The sequence below is a fragment of the Dipodomys merriami genome, unplaced genomic scaffold (assembly GCF_024711535.1).
Source record: "Dipodomys merriami isolate MVZ:Mamm:240054 unplaced genomic scaffold, mDipMer1.0.p SCAF_71, whole genome shotgun sequence".
NCBI classification, from domain to species: Eukaryota; Metazoa; Chordata; class Mammalia; order Rodentia; family Heteromyidae; genus Dipodomys; species Dipodomys merriami.
In genome coordinates, this window is record NW_027206302.1 from 4,091,139 (window position 1) to 4,110,639 (window position 19,501).

Below are 19,501 nucleotides of genomic sequence, written 5' to 3' on the forward strand. Positions count from 1 at the left end.
TCTAACTAACCTAACCTAAAGGTGTTGTCTGGCCCACTGTTGCTGAAATATTTTCAACCCCATCTTTAAACTCTATCCAACATACACTTCCGTTATCTCCAATACCTAAGCTTCACTTGGAATTCCTACCTTAAATTCATGTACACATTCAGCAAATACGTATGTCAAACACTGTACTAGCTACTCTAGAATCTAGTAACTATATTATTTAGGTCATCTCCAGAAGAAGAAAAAAAAACAGATTTTCCAAAAGTCTCTTTCTTCTTGTACAACGCTGCTATATTGTATATATCATAGTATATATATATATGTATATATATATATATATAATGTACATATATCATGTATCATATATATGATAAACACATATATACATATATAAATATAAATATATATATATTTGGTTGTGGGGCTTGAACTCTGGGCCTGTGTGCTGTCCCTGAGCTCTTTAGCTCAGGGCTAGTGCTCTATCACTTGAGCCACAGTACCACTTCTAGTTTTCTGGTGGTTAGATGGAGATGAGTCTTACACTTTCCTGCCCAGGCTGGATTTGAACCACAATCCTCAGAACTCAGCCTCCTAAATAGCTAGGATTACAGGTGTGAGCCACCAGCTCCTGGCTTACATCATAAATTTTGACATTGTGAAGACGGACAGAGTTCTGAAGATCAGTTTTAAAAATCTGTTGGTGGGGAATGGTGAATCTCAGCTGTAGTCCCAGCTATGTGGAGCTGAGGTAAGTTTGCTTGAGCCCAAGAGTTCAAGGCCAGTCTGAGCAACATGAGAGCCCATCTGGGAACGATAATCATTTGTCCTAAACATGTCACTAACATCTGGAAAATGAGAGCCCTTACCTCTTACCCACTACCAGCCTACAGAAAAATCAGCATCGCATGAAGTGGATTTCAGGGCTAATGCCAGGAAATGAGCACACCACTGAAAAACTGAGGCAGGTGACCTAAGAAAAGGCTTTCACTGAGCCACTGGCACCAGGGAGACTTCATCTCTCATTTCTTTCCAGCTCTTCCTATTTCTAGTTATTGTTGTTTTTTTTTTAAATACATGTTATGAAGCAAAGGACAGAAAGGAAGTATGTGAGCCAGAGACATGTTCAAAAGATTATGAATAAAAAAAAAAAGATTATGAATAAATCCTTGCAGGAAAGAAGGAAGGAAATCGCAGAAACTTCTCTAAATTCTCAAGATGGAATGTGTGTGTCACACACCCGTGTGCACACTTAGAACTTACCCAACATTATTTCTGCCTACCCCAAAAGGATTTAAAACTCAAGGTGACTCAACACCTGTCATCAATATCCTGGCAGGTAGGCGGAAAAAGCAAGAAAGAAATGAATAGGCTTTGAAAACAGGAGTAATAAACACCATAGGAATAGCAAGCTGATTAGAAGTGCAATGTCTTACAAACCGTGCACAAGAGTGGCAAAGCTAATTTCATTTAACTCCCAGCCAGTCATTCTGCTGAAACCTACAATTGCCTAGTGGCACAAATCACTGCTAGGATCCAGTTAAAGGCTTGCTGACCAGAGGCAAGAACACCACCACATCACCAAGATCCAAATAGTCTGTTATTGAATCAAAGGGTAACAACCCAGGGAGAGAACACACACCCCCACAATACTTGACAAATGAAAATCTAGAAAAGCTCCCAATAGTTCTGGCATTTAGGGCGTTACAAGTACACCCGAAATAAAAGCACTTTCTGTTGCAGCAGCTGTTCAGACAGAGCAGGGGGTAATGTTTACTTAATACTTCAGGTTGATGGGGGATGTATCATAGTTCAGTCTGTCAGCTACATACGTGGAACTCCATTTATGTACACAGCGATAAGATATGTTTGAGTAACGACAAAGCACGTCTGAAACAGCCTATTCATCGGGTGTGAGTAATCAAGAAGAAAGCTTTAAAGAGAAAAAAAAAGTCTTATATTTGGGAAAGTTACAGAACAGACTGCCATGAATAGCTTTTGCTTATATTTGCAGACACTGTTTTCCAAATAGCTGGAAAAATGAACAGATTGTTCTGGGAGGTCGTCTTTCCAACTTGTTCCTAGTTTCCAGTCTGTTAATCACATGAAAGCACCAGGAGAGTCAGCTAATGCTCTTCACTGACAACACCCATTGTCAGTTGGGCACAACCACCATGAGGTAAGAGAAGGCAAAGCATTCCTGAAACCCCCGTCTGGGTTTGCTATTACTTTTCTATCTTCTACGTTGACTTTCTCCACTTCATCTTTGTGGTGCTCACTGCAGCCACAGCAGGACCCTCTGCAGAGCATAATTTTCAAAATCCTGCATGAGGCAGGTTTTGAATCCTAATTTACACATCGCGCCCAAAACCCGCCCCCCTTATTCGGCATTAACTTTCTCAGTGGGGAGATCAAATATCAGAGGCAGCAACTCAAGACGAGGTTGCAAGAGATGAGGTCGAGGGTATCAAAAGGACAGCAGCAGTCCCTGCAGACTGACAGGCTGGGCCCCAGTATGCCAGGGAGCTGGAAGACCAGACCCGGACTCGAAAGAAGCGGGGTTCGGCCTGGAACTCTAGCTCCGCACCTGCAAGGCCAGAAGCAGCTGCCTGCCCCGGCCGAGTCCCCACACCCCGGGCATCGCCCGTCCCGCCTGCCCCTCCCCTGAGCTCCTGGTACTCGGCCTGGCAGCCAGCCGTCCCGGCCACCTACCGGGGCTCAGGGCCATATAGCTGGGCCCCGGCTCTCGGCGGCCTCCGCCTCCTCCCGGTCCATGGGCTAGGGGGCCCCGACTTTCTCTGCCCTCACGCAGAGGAGGAGGAAGAGGAAGAAGGTAGCGCCGGCTCCAACCGGGACAGCTCCCTCTTGCCTCAGCCTCCCTGGACAGCGACGGCGGCCGGAAACGCCGCCTCCTCCCACCACCCAGGGCTCAACCCGGAAACACATTCTCCCTGCCAATCAAACACTCCCGCCCACCACTCTCCGGAAGCGCAATTCCAGCCGCGAGCCCGTGGGGGAGGAGGGGCAATGCTGAGGGTAGAACACTACACCCAACGAGGGTGTCTGCACCCCGCCGGCTTCTCGCCTCCCGCCTCCAAGGGCAGTCTGCACCTTGTCTCTTTCACAAGACTCCCCAGCCCCACGTTCGGGCAATACCCACAAGAAAGATGGCGGCAACGGCGCCAACCCCCTACGGTTTAGCGCCCTGCCGTGCCATTGGCTACAGCCAGGAGTGAAGTTGCCGCTGATTGGTCGAGAGTAATGCGGGGGTGGGGGTGGAGCTGCACTAGCCCGGAGCCCGGAGTGGGCAACGCGGCGTGAGCAGCGGCCCCAGGCTCCCACAGCATCGCGCCCGGAGAAGACTTCGCCGCTCGGGGCCGCAGCCTGGTGAGCTCAGCCCCCCTACAGGTCCTCCCCTGCATCCCAGCCCGGGCCTCTTGGAGCCGCCGCCGATCGGTGCCGACTTTCCCGGGGGACCCTATCGCGACTCCATCGAGCCATATCGCGACATCACCGTGCCCTGTCGAGACTCCATTTTGTTACAGCCCCTTTTCAATATATATCTTTATTTTTTTTTAATTTGCCCTGTCATCTTTGGGGGCTGTTCCTCTTCATGTCGTGATTTCGCTGTGATCTCTCCGTGACATCACCGCGCCATCGTGAAGTGTGATCTCATCGCTGCCCTGTCGTGACTTCATCAATGTCGTGTTGTGACCTGGCTGCGGCGGGACAGGTGGTGACCGCCGGGACCCTCTTCCCTTTCTCATCTCCCCATCTCAGCAGCCCTACTTCGATTATCCGGCTTTTGGATTCCCTGTTGTCCCGTGACTCTCTGACCCCTCTTGCTTCTCCAGCCCCAGCCTGTAGCGGGACTCGGTGGGCGAAGACCGGGAGGGAGCACAAGGGGTTAATTCTGCTGCTGCTCCAGATGCTGTCCTCCTGCAGCCCTTGCCCAAGAGAAGGAAAGGAGAGAAAGCTAGGAGCTGGTGGGGGTAACGGGTGAGAGCCCTGGCTGGAGGGGTGGGGTCCCCATAGAAGTCTGCAAGCCTTCCCTTGTGAGATTATATTCACTTCTGGTCAAGCTTATCTCCTGCCTCCTCTGAAGAAGAGGGGTGAAAGGAAGCTGAAATGATGCCCTTTTTCTTCCTTGTCAACCTGAGTCCGGATAATCGAACTTCACCCATGTATGTCTCCATTCCTCTCTGTCTGTCCTTACTACTCATTCATTCCCTGTGTGCCTCCTGGAGAGAGAAAAACTGGTTTCTGGTGCCAGGGGCTGCTGAGCAGTGGAGATAACCCCCTCCCTCCCCCAGGAGATTGGTGAGAGCTGTCCAGCTGAGCATCAGGATGCATGGTCCTCCCTTCCCACTTTCTGGAGGTGACCTTGGAGCAGGGTCCCTTCTTCATCCCAAAGGATTCACAGGTCCAGCCTTTTAAAGGGGCTCCCCCAAGGGAGGTCAGTCCTGAGGAAGACACCCTTCCAAATGTTCCCTCCTCCCTCTGTGCTAATCCCTCCCTCCATCCTCCACTTCCACCCCCGCCCTCGCCCCCGCCCCTCCTCTGCAGAGGGATGCTCAGTCCCTCTTGTGTTCACAGTTGGGCAAGGCGGGCATCATGGCCTCGGATTGCGAGCCAGCTCTGAACCAGGCAGAGAGCCGAAACCCCACCCTGGAGCGCTACCTGGGAGCCCTCCGTGAGGCCAAGAATGACAGCGAGCAGTTTGCAGCCCTGCTGCTAGTAAGGAACTTGCCGATGCTTGGGAGGTGGGAGGGCTTTGGTGGTCACTCACCTAAGAAATGGGGTCAGCAACTCCCCAAAGATACGTAGGTACTGCTGGAAACCCTAGAGGCACCATAGAAGGCCTTTATACTCTCTTATTGCTCCCCAAGAACAGAGGCAAAGGGGTGCTTAAGGCCATGGCACTGAGGCCTTGGAGGAGGTTGCCAGGGTTTGCTTTCTGGGGCGTCCCAGAGCAGATGGGAGCTGACTCATAGGATAACAGCAGCAGGTAGTAACTAGTGCAGAGTACTTAAGGGCTGGGGATGGTTTTTCTGGGACCCAAGAGAGTAGCAGCATTAGAAGTGACTGGGGAGGGGGTCCTAGAGGATGGCCAGGGTGGCAGTAGGTAGATTGAAGGTAAGGGAGCTGGTTCAGGTCTTAGCTTTGTTAAAGGAACCCTGGCTGGGGACAGCAGAGCAGGAACTGCAGTGCTAGGAAGGGGGGGGGGTGTTGTGTGTGGGGGGTGAAGGGAGGAGGGAGTACAGCCGCCGCTTGTTTGCCATGGCAACAGGGAGAAGGCTCTGGAGTCAAGGGCTCACACTGCAGCAGAGGAGGTGTTTAGGTGAAATGTAAGGGGAAATGTTTTGACATGCAAAGTGGCAAGACATAGGAGCCATTTCCCCTGAGAAGGTGGCGGAAATGGATCAGAGTCTTCTATGGAGACAAGCATTTAGGAAAGGACCCTAAATCCTTGAGAGATTTTTAAACACTGAGTTCCAAGCCCCTTCTAACCCAGGTGGTAGGCATCTAGATTAGACATCAGGAAGAATTTCTCAAATGGCCAGGTTGCAGCCCAAATGAGAGGTTGCATAGGCCTGGATGCCCCTTCCATGGGATTATCCTAGGTGAGAAGGACCCCAGAGATCACACCTGTCTTTGTCCAAGGAGAAAGAAAAAGCTGGATGAAATGACCCCAGAGTGAGTCCTGTTGCATAACCCCTTCCTGCTGGTGCTTAATGCCTAGGGTACAAGGAAAGGGATAGTCCTTGCCACCTCTTCCTTTCATCCTGCTGATGGCACATACCCCCTACAGGTGACCAAGGCAGTCAAAGCAGGTGATATTGATGCCAAAACTCGGCGGCGGATCTTTGATGCCGTTGGCTTCACCTTCCCCAACCGTCTCCTGACCAGCAAGGAGGCACCGGATGGGTGCCCCGACCATGTTCTCCGGGCCCTGGGCGTGGCCCTGCTGGCTTGTTTCTGCAGTGACCCTGAACTAGCCACCCATCCCCAGGTCCTGAACAAGATCCCTATCCTTAGCACCTTCCTCACAGCCCGGGGAGACCCCGATGACGCTGCCCGCCGCTCCATGATCGATGATACCTACCAGTGCCTAACAGCTGTAGCAGGCACACCTCGAGGGCCCCGGCACCTCATTGCCGGTGGCACAGTGTCTGCCCTGTGTCAGGCATACCTGGGGCATGGCTATGGCTTTGACCAGGCCCTGGCACTCCTCGTGGGGCTCCTGGCTGCTGCTGAGACACAGTGCTGGAAGGAGGCGGAGCCTGACTTGCTGGCAGTATTGCGGGGCCTCAGTGAGGATTTCCAGAAAGCCGAGGATGCCAGCAAGTTCGAGCTCTGCCAGCTGCTGCCCCTTTTTCTGCCCCCAACAACCGTGCCCTCCGAATGCCACCGGGATCTGCAGGCCGGGCTGGCACGCATCCTGGGAAGCAAGCTGAGCTCCTGGCAGCGCAACCCTGCACTGAAGCTGGCAGCCCGCCTGGCGCACGCCTGCGGCTCCGACTGGATCCCAGTGGGCAGCTCTGGGAGCAAGTTTCTTGCTCTACTGGTGAATCTGGCCTGCGTAGAGGTCCGGCTGGCTCTGGAGGAGACAGGCACAGAGGTGAAAGAGGATGTGGTGACGGCCTGCTATGCCCTCATGGAGTTGGGGATCCAGGAATGCACGCGCTGTGAGCAGTCCCTGCTTAAGGAGCCACAGAAGGTGCAGCTCGTGAGCATCATGAAGGAGGCTATTGGAGCTGTCATACACTACCTGCTGCAAGTAAGGATACAATACGTTAACCCACAAAGGGAGTCCAGTGGGGGTGGGGAGTCAGTGCTGGCTGGAACCAGAAGGCAAGGGAAGGGGTGGGATGGGGAGGCGGCAGAGCTACGTGAACATGCAGTCAAGCACTCTGGGAGTAGTGTGTGGCCGAGTCTCCCTCCCTCTCCTTCTCGTGGGCCTCCACACAGGCACCATACCACACACCATATGTGCACGCCCATCACAGCACACACACACACACACAACACAGTATTCTCCCACTCATAAAACACTCTCCAGTACACATACTACACAACACACCACACAAAATCAAAGTAGCCTGTTCTGCTCACTCCATACTGGTGTTTGACGCAGACACACATACATACTTGAAGAGCTCAGGAAAAAGCAGGACCTCCTGGTTCCTAGTTTCTGTAGTGTTTTACATAACTCCTATTTGTCTCATCCCTCCTTCCCTCCCCCTTCCCACCCCTCCAGTCTCCTCTTCCTTCTCTGAGAGGCTCACTCTCTTGTCCCACAGGGATTCATGCATGACTCTGGTCTCTTTAATGGCCCCGCTCTAGCAACTGAATGAGTATGACCATCCATGTTAAAACTCTGCCCCAAAGAAGGCATTCCGCTTCCCACCCTTGAGGGGCATTTACATGGCAGGATGTGTCTTCCTATCCCAGATCACAGCCTCTATAGAGTGCTGCTTAGCTGTAGATCTGTATGTTTCAGCTCTCTTAGAGGTGGAAAGTGGGATCGTGTAACTTAAGTCTCAGTGAGTGTGGGGCGTGATATCTGCGATCCAGTAGACTTACCATGAGGGTCTGTGCAGTGCCTGGCTCTTGTGGAGTGTGTCCCTCGTACGTGCTAGAAGTCTTGGTATCCACTTCTAAAGAACTCACAGGCCAGAATTCCCTTCTAGGAGTGTTATTCCTAGATTGGCCTTAAGCTGGGGAGACCTAGAGGGTATCTCATACTGCTCCATCTCAGTGGGGTCCTGTGGCAACAGGTGGGGCCGGAGAAACAGAAGGAACCCTTTGTGTTTGCCTCGGTGCGGATCCTGGGTGCCTGGCTGGCGGAGGAGACCTCGTCCCTGCGTAAGGAGGTGTGCCAGCTTCTGCCCTTCCTTGTCCGCTATGCCAAGACCCTCTACGAGGAAGCCGAGGAAGCCAATGACCTTTCGCAGCAGGTGGCCAACTTGGCCATCTCCCCCACCACCCCAGGGCCCACCTGGCCAGGGGACGCTCTCCGGTGAGTTTAGTTACAATCTATCCAGCCAGAGTCTTCTAAAGAAAAGAACAGAACCAGGCACTAGTGGCTCATGCCTGTAATCCAAGCTACTTAGGAGGCTGAGATGTAAGGATCACAGTTCACAGCTAGCCTGGGCAGGAAAGTCTGTGAGACTCTTATCTGCAATTAACCACCAGAAAACTGGAAGTAATTGCTGTGGGCTCAAGTGGTAGAGCGCTTGCCTTGAGCTGAAGAGCTGAGGGACAGTGCCCAGGCCCAGAGTTCAAGCCCCATGAGTGACCAAAAAAGAAAAGAACCATAGGGGCATACCCTATCTCTCCCAAACTGGGCTGTTCTTAATGAGGCCATTATAAGAGCTCCTCCTTTGGGATCATTTCTACGTATTTCAGGTGCTTGTTCCCACAGGACTCCTGAGCTGGTATATGTCACTTGTCATCAGATTTCCCAATAAAAAAAGGTAGCTGTGTTTATTAAACATCTGTTATACAGCAGGTATACCCTTCAACATAAAAATCTCATTTATTCTACACAACAAAAGTCTCATCCAGGAAGTGGTGCTGTGGCTCAAGCGGTATAGCGCTCTCCTTGAGCTGAAGAGCACAAGGACAGCGCCCAGGCCCAGAGTTCAAGCCCCACGACTAACAAAAAAAAAAAGTCTCATCGATATCTTAAAGGTGAGGAAATGAAGCTCACAGAGGTTAGAGTACTTGTCCTGGCAGAACCCCAGTTGGTTCCTGGGCCTGTGTGATTCTGAAACTTGTGCTTTTTTGACGCCTGTGAAGCATCCTTCTTCTCTCCTACTCCTGCTTTTCTTAGGAAGGGTGCTGTGAAAGAAATAACATCTTTGTACCTCCGTCTCTTAACCCCACACATGTCTGTCTTTTCCACACTTCTAGGCTCCTTCTGCCTGGCTGGTGCCACCTGACAGTCGAAGATGGGCCCCGAGAGATCCTGATCAAGGAAGGGGCCCCCTCCCTTCTGTGCAAATACTTCCTGCAACAGTGGGAGCTCACATCCCCCGGCCATGACACCTCAGTTCTGCCTGACAGTGTGGAGATTGGTCTGCAAACCTGCTGCCACATCTTTCTCAACCTCGTGGTCACTGCACCAGGGCTGATCAAGTGAGGGCCTTGGGAGACACTGGGAGGAGATCTAAGGAAGCAAAGGGGACTACCCATCCACCTCCCATCTCAACCTCCTACTTTGCTTCACTGTGTCTGTAGATTTCTTTTAGTATTAGAATGAAAGGGACTCAGAATAGACAAAGACAAAGCTGGGCATAGTGGTGCATGTCCATAGTTCTAGCCACTTGGGAGGCAGAGGCAAGGAGGATCACAAGTTCAAGGCCAGTTCTGACAAAGTTAGAGGAAAAAAAAAAATTCCAAAAGCCACACACAAAAGGTCTGAGGTTGGCTAGGCACCAGTGGCTCACACCTGTAATCCTAGCTATTCAGGAGGCTAAGATCTGAGGATCGCGGTTCAAAGCCAGTCCTGGCAGGAAAGTCCATGAGACTCTTATCTCCAATAAACCACTCAGAAAACTAGAAGTGGTGCTGTGGCTCAAGTGTTAGAGCACTCACCTTGAGCTGAAGAGCTGAGGGACAGTGCCCATGCATAGAGTTCAAGCCCCAGGACAAACAAAAAAAGTGGGAGGGGCCTGAGGTTGAGGCTTAAGTGGTAGAGTGCTTGCCTAGCATGCACAAGACCCTGGGATCAATCCTTAACACTGAGAGAAGAAAAACAAAAAAGGAATAACAGTCCTACCTAAGGATTTGGCATATCTAGACCCTCAGGGTTGACCCAGGGCACATGAGTCTCTTCGAGCTATATATAACCCAGCCTCTGTTAGAAGGCATCTAGTCCAAGCCATCTACCATGGTTGAAGCTTACAGTTAACTCTTCACCCTGCTGCCTAATTTCCTGCCCGACCCTGAGCTGGTGAACCTAGAAGCCCTAGATCTCAGGTTTTCCAAAGGGCTCCATGTGGCTTACTAACCCCCTGCCTGCCCCTTTTCCCCCTGCCTCTTTCCCCAGGCGTGATGCCTGCTTCACATCTCTCATGAACACCCTGATGACGTCGCTGCCTGCACTAGTGCAGCAACAAGGGCGGCTGCTGCTGGCTGCCAACGTGGCCACCCTGGGCCTCCTCATGGCCCGGCTCCTTAGCACTTCTCCAGGTAAGACCTGGGTAGATCTGCTGTATCCAAAGAATTGTCTCCATTTTCGTGGGGAGGGGAGGGCGGTAATTTTTTTTTTGCAAAATTTTCCCATAGAAGAGAAATCACTACAGTATTAACTCCACTTGCCACCCCCATCCTCCTTCCCAGTGGTAATGTTCTCTTCCTTCTGAAGACTTTTAAGGCAAGGTCGGGTGGGTGTGAGGTACAGGCCTGCTCAGAGGCACAGGCACCTGGAAGCCCTAGCAGCCAAGGGACTCTGAATCCAGTGTTTTTAAGGTAGAGCCGCCCCCATCTGGGCCTTGAGTCAGAAACCTAACTTCCCTCCATTGAGGTTTTCCACTGCTCAGCACCTCACCCGCCTCAGTAAAAGCAGTCAGCACTGCCCACTGTGTGCAGGGGGAAGGGCATCCCCTCCAGGCCCTGGCAGCCCTCAGTGTCTCCCACTTTGGCCGTGGGTGTCTGCTTGGGTCCCTCTGTCCCCGCCTGTTCCCTGTGCCCCATCTGTCAGGTTGGAGGAGCTGAGCAGATGCCCAGGAACAGGGTGTAATGTGCCCATACCCTCAGCTGCCTCTGTGCTTTCTGAGTGGGGGATCCCAGCAGGGTACCCAGCAGTGGGAAGGGGAGCATGTCTTTGTGGATCCAATCTGTCATGACCCCCACACGTTGGCTGACCCACAAATGTCACCACACTAGGTGAGCAGCCTCCTAGGGGACACCTGCAAGGGGTGGGGAGGGATCTTGGGCCCCTTTTAAAAGAAGGCACCCAAAAAAAGCTGGTTGCTGCTTACCTCCTCCCCCTCTGCCTCCCCCCCGCCCGCCCTGACCTCTGGCGCCCCCTTCTGGCATAGGAGTCAAATAGAGAATCTGAGGGAGGTTTGGAGTCTTACCTCCACCTCCTGTGCCTATGGAAGTCTTGGTGATGGAGTTTTGCCAAGATCACATTTCATGCTCAGGACAAAATGCGAAGACTGGTGTCAGTGCTAACAGCCCCAGAAAAATTAGCTGCCCCAAACCATCTAGTTTTAAGTGTCAGAGATAGAGTTTGACCCCAGCAGTCTTGATTCTAGGCCCTTGCCTCCACTCCTACAGCGTCCATAGGATGGATGGTGAGGGGCGGGCGCAGCCCTGATCCATCCGTCTCATGCACTCTTTTCTTGCCTTCCAGCTCTTCAAGGAACCCCAGCATCCCGAGGTTTTTTTGCAGCTGCCATCCTCTTCCTGTCCCAGTCCCATGTGGCTCGGGCCACACCTGGCTCAGACCAGGCTGTGTTGGCCCTGTCCCCTGACTATGAGGGCATCTGGGCTGACCTGCAGGAGCTCTGGTTCCTTGGCATGCAAGCCTTCACAGGCTGCGTGCCCCTGCTGCCCTGGCTGGCCCCTGCTGCTCTGCGTTCCCGCTGGCCACAGGAGCTGCTCCAGCTGCTAGGCAGTGTCAGCCCCAACTCTGTCAAGCCTGAGATGGTGGCCGCTTATCAGGGCGTCCTAGTGGAGTTGGCACGGGCCAACCGGCTGTGCCGGGAAGCCATGAGGCTGCAGGCAGGCGAGGAGACAGCCAGCCACTACCGCATGGCTGCCTTGGAGCAGTGTCTGTCAGAGCCCTGAGGGGCATCGACTGGGGACAGACCCGGGGGCGGGTAGCGAGGGAAGGAGGGAGGAGGCATCTTCCCTGAAGCCCCCAACTGGACCCCCCTCCCCAGACTTTCCCCCCCAAACACCCCAGCTTTCTGGCTTTTCGGAGGGCAAAGGGCATGGTGCCCACCCCTCAGGTGTAAGGAGCTGCGTCCCGCCCCCTGGGCCCCCATGGGGGCAGGAATCGGCTTGGGAATGATGAGGTTGTCCCCGCCAGGCCGGGGAAGGTTGGAGCAGCCCCCAGGGAGGGGGCACTAGGTATCATTGTGCTCAATGTCTGGCTTCTCACAGGAGGGAGGTCCCAGGGTAGGCCAGGGCTGGCAGGAGCTGACTGGCTTAGCCCAAGTGCCCTGCCGGCCAGGGCGTGGCCTCCCCTAAGCTGCGGTGCCCCTTCTGGCTCCCCAGGTCCACGCCCTTTAAATTGGCCATTTGTCTCTTGCCTTTGGGCAGAGAGTAGGCTCAGGCCATACATAGCAGTTTCTTCCTTCCAACTTCAGTGACCCAGGGTCTGACCTGCCTTCCAGGGCAACCTGGGGCAGACAGGCCAGTGGGGGGGTGGGTAACCTCCTTCTACCTGAGCTTCCTTGAAGGGATCCAAGAGTCCTTGGGCCCGGGTCTCAAGCTTTTGTGTCATGTTGCAGCAGAGCGACGATGGGGGTTGGGGGTTATTTATTTTGCTTGTCCTTATCCCCTGCTTGGATTCCTGAGCATCTGATCCCTGTCCCCCCTGGTGCCATTTGGTCTGGCTGGAGCCAGGAACAGGAGGGACATCTCCCCAGAGTCTGCATGTTTCCCCAGTGATTGCACCCTATTGCCAACGTGGTGCCTGGCTTCAGCTCCCACCCCTCCTATGACTCCTCTCTGCAGAGAGACGCGACTGGCGGCTCCAGCAGGGAATGTCTTTATTATGAACCCAGAGGGGGGACACCCCCCCATACCTGATCCTTTACTTTTCCCCACCCGACCACCCCCGCCGGTGCGTTCTGTGATCACCAAGTTCAAAGCTGTGCACATGTGAACACTCAATAAATGTTCATGGATGACAAGAGCCTTCCTACGTGGTCCTTCGGTTGCCTGGTCTCCCTCCTTCAGACTCAGTTCACAACTGGTTGCTGAATGTGTTCTGCTAACCATTTCCCAAGTGGTACCTCATTTGGCCCTCCCAAGAGTCCTGGAAAGAAGGGACCATGATCTCATTGTTACTGATAGTGGCTCTTAGGCACTGATAACTGATTTGTTCACTACTCGAGCCAGGGCCAGGCATTCATTTACACAGGCCCTCAAGCCCCTAACTTGCCACAGCAGGTTCACAAACCCAGATTATGTGGCTAGGACTGTTGGAGGCTCTTGGACAAATTGAGCACTCCCTCCTCGTTGCCAAGAGAACCTCCGATTTTTAGAAAAGAAAGAAATCCTTGCTGGGCACCAGTGGGTCACTCTGTAACCCTAGCTATTCAGAAGGCTGAGATCTGAAGATTGCAGTTTGAAGCAAGCCAAAGCAGAAAAGTTCAGAGACTCATCTCCAATTAACCACCAAAGACTTGGTGGCTCAAGTGGTAGAGTGCCAGCCTTGAATTTAAAAAAAAAAAAAAAAAAAAGTCTAAGGGACAATGCCCAGGCCTTGAGTTCAAGCCCAAGTACTGACACCAAAAATAAATCCTAATCTTTATGTGAAGTCCAATATTTGAATATGGATAACTTTGCTTTTTCAGTCTAAATACGACTAGTGTAACAATATGCAGACCAAATGTGGTTTTCATGCTACCAGCTGTTAACCTGTGTTCAACAGGAAACAAGCCAAGCACTGCCTGAGTCAAAGCTGTGAGGTTGGAGTCAGACCAGCACCAGGCCCACACCATCTTCAGACTCTGACTTAAACCTTCAAACCAGCATTTTCTGAGCATATTCTGTTGCCTACCTGTGGTTAGCTATGCATAGCAAGAACGCTCACTTACTTGACTGCATCAATGGAAAAGTCACTTTGGCATAGGTTCTCTGGCAAACATGAAAAGATACATCCTTCACCCAAGCAGCTTAAAATCTAGAGGGAGACAGATAAAGCAACGCGAAGGTGTAAGTAGTGACTTCTATGGATGTCTGAACAAATGGAGCACAAAACTCCTTAGCCTCACTAAACAAGTCTAGGAAACCTCAAGGTAAGTATTTGCTCTGAGATAAGGATTAAGAGAGGTTTGACAGGTAGACAATTAGAGGACTGGTAGATGTAAAGGCATGAACAGTTTATTGTTGCCACATTGAGGTGGTGGGAGATGAGGTAGCACCAGATTGTACCAGTCTGAGTGTACAGTGCTCAGAAGCATTGAGAAATCATGCTGAGGACCAAGAATGCAGATTTCTGCGCAGTTAAATTTTAGAAAGGTAATTGCTTCAAGAGGGAGAACTGTAGCCAGGCAAGATGAAACATACCTTGTAATCACAGCCCTTAGAAGGCTGAAGGCAGGTGGATGGCAAGTTTGGGACCATCTTGGGCTCTCCAAATTGAAAATCTATTCAAGAAAAGAAGAAAAGGAGAGACAGCAAGGGAGATAGAAACAGAAGAAAAAAGGGAAGGGAAAGCCAAGGAAGACTCCAAACTCATGTTCAGTGCCGCTGAGTGGAAAATGGAGCAATTCACTGTCCTAGAGAACAGTGGGAGAGAAACAGTTTCTAAGAGGTATAAGCTGAGTTTGGCAAACAGTAAATTTGTGCCTCTGTGAAACATCCAAAGGGGATAGTTGATTTCTATAGTCTGGAACTTCAAAAGAAGTCTGAGTGGGTGACAGACTTGGGAGCTGCCAGTATAAAGGTTCCTTAGGTCCACGAGAGTGACAGAGATCATGTCAAGAAATAGAAAGAAGGGAAGGCTCCGAAGCAAGAGACGCCTCATCATCCCTGCTTTGAAGATGCTTTCCTGCATGCAGTAAGAGAGGCCAAAGAGAGGCCAAAGCTCAATCCTGACTGAGTTCTGTGCTTTCATGAAGTATGGTCCAAGAGTTCTGGGTTACGGAGTGGGGAGGTCTCTGTGGGGAGGTCTCTGGGCTCCACTTGCTTGTAGTGATTCCTCCAGGAGAGAAAGGAGGAAGCTCTGATATGTGATTGCAAGCTATAACCACAGGGTGGAGCCTCAGCATCTCTCCTAGTGCCAGATTTCCAGACAAGCCTAGTCCGTAATGGAAACAAGTCTGAATTTTTCTTAAAGTAGGAATGCAAGCTCCTATTTTGGAAGGAGAGAGGAAAAAGATGAGCCTAGGAAAAGAGCAATGTGCCAAGTATGCCAAGTGGAGGAGACCATGTATGTTTGAGCATGCACACCAATGTGTTTCCATGAGCACATGTGTCTCGGAACATAATGTCCCTGTGCATGTCATGTCTCCTCATTTCCTAGAGGTGTCGCTGTGAGTATCCCTGTAATATCCTAAGTCTCCACACATGCCTCAGAGAGTGAGGAATCCCTTGTCCCTGGAACAAAAAGACCCCAGCGTCTGAAACTTGAGACAATGTGGGAGAACCCCAAAGCAACATCAAACCATGGGGAGCACTGTCCCCAACAGACAGGAGCAAAGTCAGATGATCTCAGATAATGCCTGGGAGCAATGTCTAGCTTACCCAGGGTCATAACCACAAACAGCCTTCCTCAAGAATCCCTTAATAGGATAAGGAAATCATGAAGTTATCCATTCATTCACTTATCATTTATTTAGTAGTCATTCACTGACTACTTTTCTTCAGGAATCCTTCGTGATTTATGAAGTCAGAGAGGAATTCTTTTTTTTTTAATTTTTTTATTATTGTGAAAATACCGTACAGAGGGGTTACAATTACACGGGCACTGTTGCCTCCTCCGTTGTTTCCCCATACCATCCCTTCCCTCAGAGAGGAATTCTAGCCACCCAGGGGGCCCAGGAGATTGTGATTCAAAGCCAGCTGGGGAAGTTTCAAGACTCCATTACCAAGCAAATCAGCAAAATAGCTAGCTGAAGGTATGGCTAAATTGTAGAGTACCAGCCAAACAAGTACAAGGCCTTGCCCTGAGTTCAAAGTCTGGGAGGATGAGGAAGAAAGGTTTGCAAATTTCAAACTTCTTTTTTTTGGGGGGAGGGGCAGTCTTAGGGGTTGAACTCGGGGCCTGGGTACTGTCCTTGAAACCTCTTTGGCTCAAGGCTAGCACTCTACCATTTGAGCTACAGCGCCACTTCTGGCTTTTTCTATTTATATGGTTCTAAGGAATTGAACCCAGGGCTTCATGCACTCTACCACTAAGCCACATTCCCAGCCCCAAATTTCAAACTATTAAGGATAATTGTGTCATTTATGGGAGTATAGAACCAAAAGAAGAGGATGAGGGTGGAAGAGACATTGAGTCCAGTTTTGACTTGGAAACTCAAATGGCTACAAGGAAACATCCAGATGACAGGGTCTCTAGGAAGATTTACAGACTGGAGATAATACAGTTTGACTTTAACAAGAAGAAGGAAGATGCTCCTCTGAGAAGGAATAGCTTGCATTAGGATGGGAATGAAAAGAAAGGAGACAGAGAGAAAGAGAGAGAGGAAGGAAGGAAGGAAGGAAGGAAGGAAGGAAGGAAGGAAGGAAGGAAGGAAGGAAGGATGTAGGAGGAGAATAAGACAGAGTGGGGATCTGAAACTGCAGAGAAGCAGAGTAAAGAAACCTAAGCTAGTAGAGAGATTCCCAGAACTGGACTGTCTCACAATTCCTGGACTTCTCTCAAAAGGGCCCAGTAACTTGCATGCCACGCACTGCTATCTATCCGAGAGTTTGATTTCTTTTCTGTGTGTGTGTGTGTGTGTGTGCACGTGCGTGCATGTACACACTAATACTGGAACTTAAACTCAGGGTCTCACGCTCTCACTCAGCTTTCTGCTCGGGGTTGTCCTCTACCATTTAAACCATATCTCCAGTTCTGCCCTTTTGCTGGTTAATCGGAGATAAGAATCTCTCAGATTTGTCTGTCAAGGCTGGCTTCATACCTCAATCCTCAAATCTAAGCCTCCTAATGTGATTCTAAACTAGGATTATAGATGTGAGGCAATCGCACCCCATTGGGAGCTTAATTTCTGGTATCCTGTGGCTCAAGTTGAGGGTAAAAGGATGTGGTCTGTTGCCACAGATTCACACACCCATCTGTATGAGCACACACACACACATACACACACACAGACAAACCCACTCCAGACCACAAATCTGTCCTGAATAGAAAAGATACAGAGGTATCTGATTCTGCTTTATCCACCAGCCTTAGAAAGTTCTAGAAATGAACCACAGGCTACTAGCCGCCTTCTTTCCCTCATGTCTCCCACCAGGCCTCAGCTCCACATCTGGAATATTCACCTGAACCATATATTCCATGGGTAAGTGTGTCACCGTCGTATCCTCTGTTCTTCTAGTCGACTTCAATATTGTTACCATTATCTCCTCATTTACTACATCCCTAAGATAAAATATAAGAAAACAAGTAGGCTACCCCCACACTCTCCTTTGTTTCGAAAGTTGCAGAAGCCAAGATCAGAGAGGAAAAGGGTCTCACTCAGGGTCATGTCATCTTGTAGAGACAGGATTAAATTGTAGTCCTGAATCCAAGGCATAACAGTATAATATCCTCAGACGAGATTGGGACTGGACGCAGACTAACCCAGATGCTTGACCTTAGGCAGATCATTTCAACTCTCTGTGCCTAGTTCCTTACTTGAACATGGGTATCTAGTTGGGCATCATTGGCTCACGCCTGTAATCCTAGCTATTCAGGAGACTGAGATCTGACGATCATGGTTCAAAGCCAGCCCAGGCAGGAAAGTTCATGAGATTCTTTTTTTTCTTTTTTCTTTTTTTGGCTGGTTGTGGGGCTTGAACTCTGGGCCTGGGCGCTGTTCCTCAGCTCTTCAGCTCAAGGCTAGTACTCTACCACTTGAGCCACAGCACCACTTCCAGCTTTTTTCTGCTTATGTGGTGCTGAGGAATCAAACCCAGGGCCTCATGCATGCAAGGCAAGCACTCTACCACTAAGCCACCTTCCCAGCCCCAGTTCATGAGATTCTTATCTTCAATTAAGTACCAGAAAACTGGAAGTGGAGCTGTGACTCAAAGTGGTAGAATGCTAGCCTTAAGTGAAAAGGATCAGGGACAGAGCCCAGCCCTGAGTTCAAGCCCCAAGATTAACAAGAAAAGATTAAAAAAAAAATGGGTACCTACCTCAAAAGTCAGATAACTCAATATTCATAGCACAGAGGCTAACATTCTATAATAAATGCTTCCTGTGTTTAAGCCCTGTTGTCTTTTTTTTCTTTTTCAAATATCTTCCTTCTGCTTTTGTGTGTGTGTGTGTGTGTGTGTGTGTGTGCTTGTGTGCGTGTACTGGTACTGGGGTATGAACCCAGAGTTCTGTCCTTTAGCCTTTCACTCAGAGACTCATGGACTTTTCTGCCTGAGCTGGCTTTGGATTGTAGATTGTGATCCTTAGATCTCAGCCTTCTGAGTAGCAAGATTACAGGCTACCAGCAGCCAGTCACAGGTGCCCATCTCCTTCTGCTTTCTTAATTCCCATTCTCCTTAGCATTCCTCTTATTTGTCTTTCTTTAATCCCTACCTGTTTCTCAGGAGAGGAGGGGTGAGTTTGGGAAGAAAAGAAGGGTTCATTGTAGAGACTGAGACAGTTTGACAGAGAGCCAGTGCTTGCTATAATAACACAGAAACACACAACACGTGCATTGTGAGTGTAACAATCACACCCCATCCACGTGAGTCACTTACACACAGATTCATCCAATAACTTCTAAGGGTCACACGCACATACTCAAATCAGTCCACGTTCCTGTGGCTTCAGAAATATCTTGTCCCTTTCCTGGATGGAGACCACTATGCCAAACCCCAGCCCAGGCAATATATGTCACCAACTTCCTCAGACCTTAGTTTTGGCATAGGGAGGTAGCAATCTGGGAAATCATTGTGAAGTAGGATCCTTCAGAGGGCTTTTTTTGTTTTGGTTTGATTTTTTGTTGTTGTTGTTGTTCCAGTACTGAGGCTTGAACTCAGGGCCTACACATTGTCCTTAGCTTTTTCACTCAAGCTTAGCACTCTACCACTTGAACCACAGCTCTCTTTCAGGCTCATTGGTGGTTAATTGGGAGGTAAGAGTCTCACAGACCTTCTTGCCCCCGGTGGCTCTGAACTACCATTATCAGATGATTTTTCTTTCTTTCTTTTTTTAATCCAAAAACCATTTAGGAGATTGTAAATGCACACTAACACATGGATGCTCACAAACTGATGATGGCTTTGAGTGTGCAGCTCACAGAAGTCTTCCACATTTCATGATTGCCCATCTCATCCGAGCCCGGGGAGGTGGTTAGAGAAAGGGCTGGTGTATCCCATTTTGCAGAGGAAGAAGCTGATTTCAAAGAAGAAGTACTTTATTCCAAGGCAAGGACAGGACAGAGTCCAGCAAACAAGGAGCTCCCTTCTCCGGCCCTGAGCCCTACCTTCTCTGGTTTCACAGCTGCAGCAGGCTTTCAGCCCACCAGTCTGGCTCAGATCAGCCAGGGTCGAATTCACGCCCCTCTACTCATCCCACCCTGCCCTATCAGAGCCACGCCTCCCTTTGGGCGGCCCTCTGGGGGAAAGCCAGAGAAAGGCCACAGCTTGTCTCTTTAATGCGCGCCCCCGAGGCCCG

General features: G+C 50.4%; 2 protein-coding genes across 8 annotated transcripts in view; one reads left to right on the forward strand and one right to left on the reverse strand.

Annotated features, from left to right (window-relative positions):
- Positions 1-2,889, reverse strand: part of Kiaa0319l (KIAA0319 like) — a 104,186-nt gene extending 101,297 nt beyond the window's left edge. Inside the window, exon 1 of one of the 2 annotated variants that reach the window (XM_070008881.1) lies at positions 2,698-2,889. The gene's annotated coding sequence lies outside the window, so the exon portion shown is untranslated. The remainder of the gene's footprint in view (positions 1-2,697) is intronic. The other variant, XM_070008880.1, reaches the window with a different exon arrangement.
- Positions 2,890-3,263: 374 nt separating this feature from the next.
- Ncdn (neurochondrin) lies at positions 3,264-12,865 on the forward strand. Of its 6 annotated transcripts, none has more exons than XM_070008897.1 (8): positions 3,270-3,372; positions 3,651-3,718; positions 4,582-4,722; positions 5,798-6,766; positions 7,767-8,008; positions 8,905-9,129; positions 10,043-10,185; positions 11,354-12,865. In XM_070008897.1, exons 2-8 carry the CDS (start codon positions 3,686-3,688, stop codon positions 11,788-11,790), a joined length of 2,190 nt encoding a protein of 729 aa, XP_069864998.1. In that variant the 5' UTR covers positions 3,270-3,372; positions 3,651-3,685; the 3' UTR covers positions 11,791-12,865. The 6 variants fall into 6 exon arrangements, with proteins under 6 accessions (XP_069864999.1, XP_069864998.1, XP_069864996.1 ...); XM_070008895.1 differs by lacking the exon at positions 3,651-3,718 and adding an exon at positions 4,299-4,441 and having other exon boundaries at positions 3,279-3,372; XM_070008894.1 differs by lacking the exon at positions 3,270-3,372 and adding an exon at positions 4,299-4,441 and having other exon boundaries at positions 3,381-3,718.
- Positions 12,866-19,501: the final 6,636 nt, after the last annotated feature.

What these genes read in the sequence shown, in the direction of transcription:
- Ncdn (XM_070008895.1), top strand. Translation starts at nt 4,337, where the DNA reads ATGGTCCTCCCTTCCCACTTTCTGGAGGTGACCTTGGAGCAGGGTCCC. An exon ending in AAGGGGCTCCCCCAAGGGAG is followed by an intron (nt 4,442 to 4,581) that starts GTCAGTCCTGAG and finishes TTGTGTTCACAG; the next exon opens with TTGGGCAAGGCGGGCATCAT. An exon ending in GCTCCTTAGCACTTCTCCAG is followed by an intron (nt 10,186 to 11,353) that starts GTAAGACCTGGG and finishes CTTGCCTTCCAG; the next exon opens with CTCTTCAAGGAACCCCAGCA.